At 36.6% G+C, this 7,824-nt stretch overlaps 1 protein-coding gene across 1 annotated transcript; it reads left to right on the top strand.

The window, feature by feature from the left end:
- The first annotated feature begins 1,395 nt into the window (after window positions 1-1,395).
- LOC103721281 (40S ribosomal protein S8) lies at window positions 1,396-5,844 on the top strand. Its single transcript, XM_008811422.4, has 5 exons — window positions 1,396-1,524; window positions 1,630-1,702; window positions 2,526-2,862; window positions 5,155-5,324; window positions 5,463-5,844. Exons 1-5 carry the CDS (start codon window positions 1,521-1,523, stop codon window positions 5,548-5,550), a joined length of 672 nt encoding a protein of 223 aa, XP_008809644.1. The 5' UTR covers window positions 1,396-1,520; the 3' UTR covers window positions 5,551-5,844.
- Window positions 5,845-7,824: the final 1,980 nt, after the last annotated feature.

The raw sequence follows: 7,824 nt of genomic DNA, 5'->3' as shown, positions 1-7,824 counted from the left end.
CGAGGCAAATTGACCAATGAAAGCTGGCCACCTAGTTGTAAGCTGACCATTTAAAGCTTGCCATGTGGTCGACCTAAAAGGAGTGTAGAGAGTCCTTTCCATTTCAAACTCTCTCCCTAGTTGGCAATGACTCAATCGTAATCGCCAATTATTTTTTAACAAATGCGATACCTAAGCAAATCCCCGCGACCAAGAAGCGCGGGCGTGATTCACGAGCAAGATATGTAGGATGTTACCATATCGATCAGCGTATAACCTCGAACTACTCGGCGATGGCCTTTGACCCTTACATATATATTGCATTCTCGGGGCCCTCCTAATAAGTTTTCTTTTGACTCTCTTATGTTATCTCTCCGCACCTCTCAAGTTTCCTTCTATCTTTTGAGAGCCGCGTTTAACTTAGGCATTGGAGAGTCCCCCGCCAAACATATTCCTGTGGGTGGACTTCCTTATCTTTACTATTTTAGGTTGGAGCCAACATCAGAGCACTAGTTAGAGTAGCACCTTTGCCATCCAAAGCCAACATAGAGGCGCTCAACATTGGAATCATTGCCAACCGAGCATGGTAGCCATCAGATCATCGCCGCAGAGGTGCGCAGTGACCCCATCCAATCTTCTTGATTTGAATAACGAATAAGCCAAGATCTCCAACGACCTCATAAGCTCGGCACTTTGGTTAGACCGATTTCCAGCAGCAACAACTATATTTCTATTATATTTTTAAAACATAATTAAATATTAATATGATAATAATAGGTTTAATAATACATCATAAATATTGTATATATGATATCAAATATAATATAATATAATACCGATATAATATATGAACGGTATATTGATATACCAATTTTTATTGCTGAACAGGATATTTTTATTTCTAAATTTTAGCCTAGGATCATTATCCTAAAGTGATCTTGGATACCTATCCTCAATAATAGGTTTTCCATCACTAGGTTGGATGGGCAATGATTTGAGAAGTAAAAATAATTTAAAATAACTGTTATATATAATTACTATGATGCAACTAAACATTCGTGATCTCGCCATCTCCACCCTATTACTTCTGATTTTCAGGTATCTCCCAGCACCAAACACCCCGGCAGCATTTTGGTTGCATCGTCCCGACTTGTGTTGCCTTTCTTTGTTAACACAACTATAGGCACAGCGGCCTCACACCCAGTTAAAAACAAACAAATTTGTATGAGAAAGTCAGATCTGCCGTCCAAATCCCCATTAAAAGATCCTATCCATTCACACGTATCGTCATACTTACTCGTCGCTTTGCCTAGTCTGACGCATGCTACAAACGGATACGATCGGCTTACGTGGAACACGGATGGCAGATCCCTCACTCGCATAGAATTATCTATGTGCGACCAAGGAAAGAACTGTCCTATATAATGCGTCTCCAAGAGATCCCTAGGGTTTCGTAGTAGGAGAGGGAGCGAGGGTGACAGAGCGGCCGGGAAGTCCCGAAGAGAGAGAAAGAGAGAGAGGCCTTCCTCGCCTCCGCCAACATGGGTAAAGATTAAACTCTAGAATCGTCTCCTCTGCGACGAAATTAAGCCGAAGATCTCTACGATTCCTCTGCGGCTCACGTTCATGGCCTTCTCGTTTTGTTCGCAGGTATCTCGCGAGACTCTATGCACAAGAGGCGCGCGACGGGAGGGAAGAAGAAGGCCTGGAGGAAGAAGAGAAAGTAAGCCTCATTTTAGCTTCGTAAAGGACACGGTCTATTGCATTATCCATTCTCAATCGATTGTTGGAGCATACTCTTGAATCATCTGATTTATTGACTGTTTTTCTCTCTTTTACTCGTTTGATCATTGTCCTTTTTGATATATAGTTTGTTATTTGCTTCTAAATTGGATTTTTCTTGCATCATAGTTGGATTTGTCGCCGCTTTTTGTTTGAAGGTCGGTTTTTTTCGCGATATGTTCTACATTGAAGCTTTCCTCCGATGAATTGTTTGCTTATCTTTCTTGCTTTTTGAATCACTAGAGTTGATCCGATTCTTATTTACTTGTAGAGTGAGTATCTCTTGCAATTTTTTCCAATATCTTATCATTTTTGGGTGAAAATCTCAGTTATGTCTAAGTTTTTATTTTTGGGGGTTTCTTCTCTTTGCTGACTTACTGAGTTTCTTGTGTTTAAAGTGAGTCTCTTTGTCTATATTGGTTTCTCAAGTAGAAGATTTGCCCTTAATTTTCACGAAAAATTGTTGTTTCCTTATGCATCTTCATTTCAGTAACGTCTCATGCGATGTACGAGTTGAGCTGAGGAATTGAATTTTTTTGCTGCTTAATTTAATGTATAACCATCTTTTGTGACATGGCCTTTTTTCCCGAAGTGTTTTCTGGGTTTGTTCTATATTCTGAATCATTTTGTGGGTTTTGGTAGTTCGCTTTATTTAGATAGGATTTTCCCTTAAAAGCATTTGTTAATGTTTATTTCATTAGTTTTCATGAAATGATGTTGTTTGTTCTCATGTGGTTTAATGTTGGTTCTGTCTTACCTTGAAGGTATGAGTTGGGCCGCCAACCTGCAAACACTAAGCTTTCCAGCAACAAGACAGTCCGGAGGGTTCGTGTTCGTGGAGGTAATGTGAAGTGGAGGGCCCTCCGTTTGGATACTGGAAATTACTCTTGGGGGAGTGAGGCTGTGACTCGCAAGACTCGTATCCTTGATGTCGTGTACAATGCCTCAAACAATGAGCTTGTGAGGACACAGACCCTGGTGAAGAGTGCCATTATCCAGATTGATGCTGCCCCCTTCAAGCAATGGTACCTCCAGCACTATGGTGTAGAAATTGGTAGGAAGAAGAAGGCCCCAGCGGCCACAAAGAAGGAAGCAACAGAGGTATCATTCTCTTGCTGTTGTATTATCCAATCTGACTGATGCTTGTGCAGTACTTATCTAATTAAAATTGGTTTCACCTTTTGTATTCATGATTTGAGTTATTAGTATTTTGGTTGGTAGAGTTCAATTTAATCCTTTCAACTGGAACTTTAGTTGAATACCTTCTTTACTTATTATGGCTACCGCAGAGGCTAGGAAAGTTGGGGAATCAGAAACAGTGTGCGGTGTTGTAAATGTTGCTTGTTATATTGCAATTTGATGGTTTTATATCATTACACTTTGGATATTCAGCTTTTCTTTAATATGTGCTGCTAACCTGTAAAAATGTGAAGGCGTCCTGCATCAGAAATGATTGCAAACTTGCAGTCTCGGATTTCATGAACTAGGCAGGTGGAGTTGTAGTCCTTTAGTGTTTCAAGTGAGTATGTTGTGCATCTGTCAGTCTGAGATCTGCCATTTTGAATAAAATCGCAGTTAGTGTTGCTTTAAGCCACTTTTTTTAAATTCAGCAGTGTTATATGATATAATTTTTGTTAGTAACCCTATATGTAGAGTCCATCTCTAGTGTTTTCATTTGGGATTTGGTATGGTGGATCATTTGTTCTAAGATGTATGGTATTATTTTTTTTGTTAGTAGCTTCATTTGTAGATTTTATTCTCTTCTGTGAATTAGGTTAAGTGGACCATTAGTCATATGCTAATCCTATGCTTCCTCCAAACATAGATTGAATCTGATATTTATTTAATTGGAATATATTTATATATTTCTTATTATGTTTGCTTTTTAATGGAACTAAACAGTTTGGGATGTGTATCCAACTTTTTATGTGTATGCTATACATGCCTTTGTCAAAGGGTTTCGGTCTTTCATTATTATGCAATACTATAATTATTGAGTTTGTGACTAGTGCATCTTGACAATAGAGTACCATATTTGTTGATACGACTTGGTTTCTTTGGTTTACCTGTGATTTTTCTAGTCCACAAATGCTGTTCCATTGTTCCCAGGTTGACAAACACGATGATGTGACTATGACAATTATATATCTTGAAGGGAAATTTATTCGCCATGTTCTCCTAGATGTTGTGATGATAATTGTTTTAATCAGCTAGATTTAGTCATCATATAGTAATCTTCAAATTTTTGAACTCAAGTAATTCCATATTTCCCTCTGAATTATTCTTAGTTAATTAAATTAGTCAGGAACCCTGCGATGGTTATAGGTGTTATGATTTGTTTCATCAATTTTTCATGACTTGATCAAGTTTTTCTCATGGATGTACATCCATGATATCTTTTATGTTTTGTTTTAGCTATTTCTAGTGACATTTTGTCTTCCATGTTTCTGATTGCTTGAAAAGAAAAAAAATATCTGTATTGCTTGAATTCTATATCTTTGAAACTTGTATTGGTTTGAGTTTGTCTATTAGTTCAAGTTCTCCACTTTTTTCCTGAAATCTGATTCTCTTCTCTCTCTGAAATGTTCTTGAAGCCATGACTTTTACAATGGAAGCATCTTTTAGCTTGTCGCTATTTCTCATCATCTCCATCCCGAAAAGGATCGTTTGCTTCTCTTTGTAAATCATCAGTGTTCTTTGATATAATTTTTGCTGGTAGGCAAGAAATAGATGATTACTGGAGAAGATAGGTGCATGGTGTGGGAGGTGCTGTTCATTTATTAAGGCCAATTCCCCACTAGTTTGATAGGGACGTGAACAAGTTTGGTCAAGTTACTTCTGAAAGTCTCCACTTGTCACATCTAGTTAGGCATGTAATTTGCATGGGTCTGTTCTCAGCTTGCTAGTCCCCCCACTGCTGATCCTTTTGTAGTGATTGGTTTAGTTTTATTTATGCTTTTGAAGTGGTTTGCCAGTTGTTTGTCTTCATAGCTTTAATAATGATAAAGATGTAGAGACCAGGATGCCAGTTGCGCTTCAGATTATTTTCTTGGGTTTAGTGATACTTTAGTGTTTGTTTACTGCTATATGCAGGGAATTTTCTAATCATGAACAGGTTTTAAGCAGTTTTTATATTGCTTGTTCAGAAGTTTGTTGGAACATGTATTTTGACCAATTACAGTTTGAACAGCATGTTGACGTCCTCGGTATTACATCTCTGGCATGCTTGATTCTAAATCCATATATTTTGTCCCTACCGATTTTACTATTTGTATTATCTATTTTGAACTGCATTCTAGGGATAGTTTTTGCTGTATTATCCAATTAAGTGATTATCTTTATTCTGATTGTTAACATATCTGACAATTGTCCATTCATCTGGTGCTGGGGCAGGAGGGAGAAGGTGCAACAGAAGAGGCAAAGAAGAGCAGCCATGTCCTGAGGAAGCTGGAGAAGCGCCAGCAGGGTCGTACGCTCGACCCCCATATTGAGGAGCAATTTGGTAGTGGTAGATTGTTGGCTTGCATCTCATCCCGCCCTGGCCAGTGTGGCAGATCTGATGGGTAAGCTGAAAATTTTTCTGATGAGTTTTTGAGGACTAACAAAAGAATCATTTTTCATTGTACCATGTGGTCTTGGGGATCCTTGGCTTGGTACTGGCTTAGTTGTAGTGCTCTCATTCCCTTTTTTGCTTGTTGCAGGTACATATTGGAAGGCAAGGAGCTGGAGTTTTACATGAAGAAGATCCAAAGGAAGAAGGGCAAGGGTGGTTCTGGAGCTGCTGCTTGAGTCGACTGTGTTTAGTTGCTTGGTTCTTCAGTTTTATGCACTTGTTTGATTTTCAATGGACTGAGAATAGCCGATGAGTTTGAAATTTTCGCATGCATTTTAGCTGTTAGAGATGAGAATTATTTATCGACGCTGGCAGTCATCATATTTTCCCAATACATTTTTTGATTAGACTTTAAAACACAAACTTTGCTGATGAAAGTTATTGAGCTTATTGCTGGAAGTAGTGGGATAATTGAAACTAGCAGCTTTTTTGCTGAATCATAAAGAAATGGAATTCTTACACCATCACCATATTCATCTTGCTCGAGCTTGTTTTGCTAGTAGAGCTGATCATTGGGCTGGGCCTCGGGCTTAAGCTTTTTTTTTTTTTTTAAATCGGGCTTAGGGTAAGGCTTATGTAAAATTAACTTTGATATGTTTTTGTGCTCAAGTCTAGCCCATGATGAGCTTTATTTGTGAGTTTTTATTGGAGTATATTTATTTATTAGCTTTTTGAATTATAGGTGAGTAAATTTGCATTGGGGTCAGCATCTGTGTGGATGGTTACTGGGTGTAGGGTCAAGATGGGGGTTGATCTTATGGTGGATCCATTAGTGTGAGAATGAGATGGGGTGGGCAGCCTAAGAGGTAGGTGACCTCCTGGTGCATTTGGGTGGGCTAGTTGGGGGTGACGCTAGTTGAGGTTTTGTTATTCCCTACCCGTAAGGGACACTAGTTTAGGGTTAGAGTTGCAGGTTGAGCCAAGCTGCAATTATCTACCCGTAAATATGTGAAACAGCCTGCATCTGTAATTGGACATGCCGCTTAACTTGCAAGGATTCAAACAATCCAAACTTGATGGCCAAGGTGTGTAGGGCATGGAAAAAGCTGACTTATGCTATTAGGATTTTGATGGTAGCTTGTATTGTGCTCGAAGGATGTTAGAATGTTGGATTCTCTTGATTCTTTTATAATGACTCGTATCCGTTGGGAAGCTAATATTGTGGCAAATTCGATTGCATTTTACATGGCTCTTGTATGTAGAACCTCATAGGACATTGCATTGCAGGATCTTGGCTCTTACCTCCCCATTTCTGGAATTTTGTATGCCAATTCTTGTTGATGTATTTATGCAGGTCATGTATGGTATATCCATCCTATATTAAAAGAAATATCAAGATCGCAAGAAGGTTGCAGCAAAAGTCCACTGATTTATCAAAATATAAAAAGAAAAATAAATCGAATATGGATAAGATAATAGTATATTCATATTTGCATACATATTTTTTAACGAATGCGGATATGAATATTAAATAGATATCAAAATTAATATTGATATTTGTTTTAAATGAATATGGGTATAAATCGATTATTAAGTATGTTTATATTTGTCTTGAGCAGGTATGCATACATGCCGAACAATAGTTTTATAAATATTTTTTCTATCTAAATAGGGATATGTTGGATATTATTTAGATATAAATCGAAATTTTAGTGAAATTCAATGATGAAAACTAAATTTAATTATGTAATTATAAAGGATAATAACATAATTAGCTATGTAGATATTTCACACAAGACAATTAAAGGTCCAGGATATGGTTATTTAACCTATATAAAGATCAACCTTATCAAGAGTCCAAGTTATTAATTCAACTAGACTTATATTAAAATCTTAAAAATAAAATTATTTAAAGTAAAAATATAATATAAAGAATATTAATAAATTTTTGTATCAAATATTATCATTGTTCTTTAATTATAAAATAAATTTATCTAGTTTTTTGAAAAGCTTGTAAGAAAAATTATAAATAAATTAGTAGTACATAGAAGTTACTAATGTTTATAAATATTTTTAATCAATAGAGTTTTGAAAATATCTAAAATTAAAATTTCATTTTTATCAAGAAAAAAGACATGTTATTTCTGAAAAATAATGATGAAAATATGAAATATAATAATATACATAAAATAATTATTTAAAGATCTGAATATTTTACAATTTATTTTAATGAACTTTTTATCTTGGGCAGGTTGTCCTATTGCTAGTTGCAAATTAAAATGCTACGCTCATATGCCAGGTGAACCTAAAAAAAGCAATGTGAAATCTTTTTCCACACAGTGGGCCTGTGTCAGGGCTTTTACATAGTTTTTTATTTTTTGATTTTGTTGGCCGTATTCATACCGTAGTGTGTGAGCCGCTGTTGTACCAAAAAAAAAAAAAAATTCTTCTTCCACAGACCACATCCCCCTCTCCCACCTAAGGTTAATGTACTGACTTTAATTTCTACT

Source organism: Phoenix dactylifera, chromosome 14 (genome assembly GCF_009389715.1).
Source record: "Phoenix dactylifera cultivar Barhee BC4 chromosome 14, palm_55x_up_171113_PBpolish2nd_filt_p, whole genome shotgun sequence".
NCBI classification, from domain to species: Eukaryota; Viridiplantae; Streptophyta; class Magnoliopsida; order Arecales; family Arecaceae; genus Phoenix; species Phoenix dactylifera.
Note: the sequence above shows the minus strand (reverse complement) of the source record. Positions and strands in the feature narration are given on the sequence as shown.

Coding starts and splice junctions, on each gene's coding strand:
- LOC103721281 (XM_008811422.4), top strand. Junction 1,703..2,525: donor GCCTGGAGGAAGAAGAGAAA/GTAAGCCTCATT, acceptor CTTACCTTGAAG/GTATGAGTTGGGCCGCCAAC. Junction 2,863..5,154: donor CAAAGAAGGAAGCAACAGAG/GTATCATTCTCT, acceptor GTGCTGGGGCAG/GAGGGAGAAGGTGCAACAGA.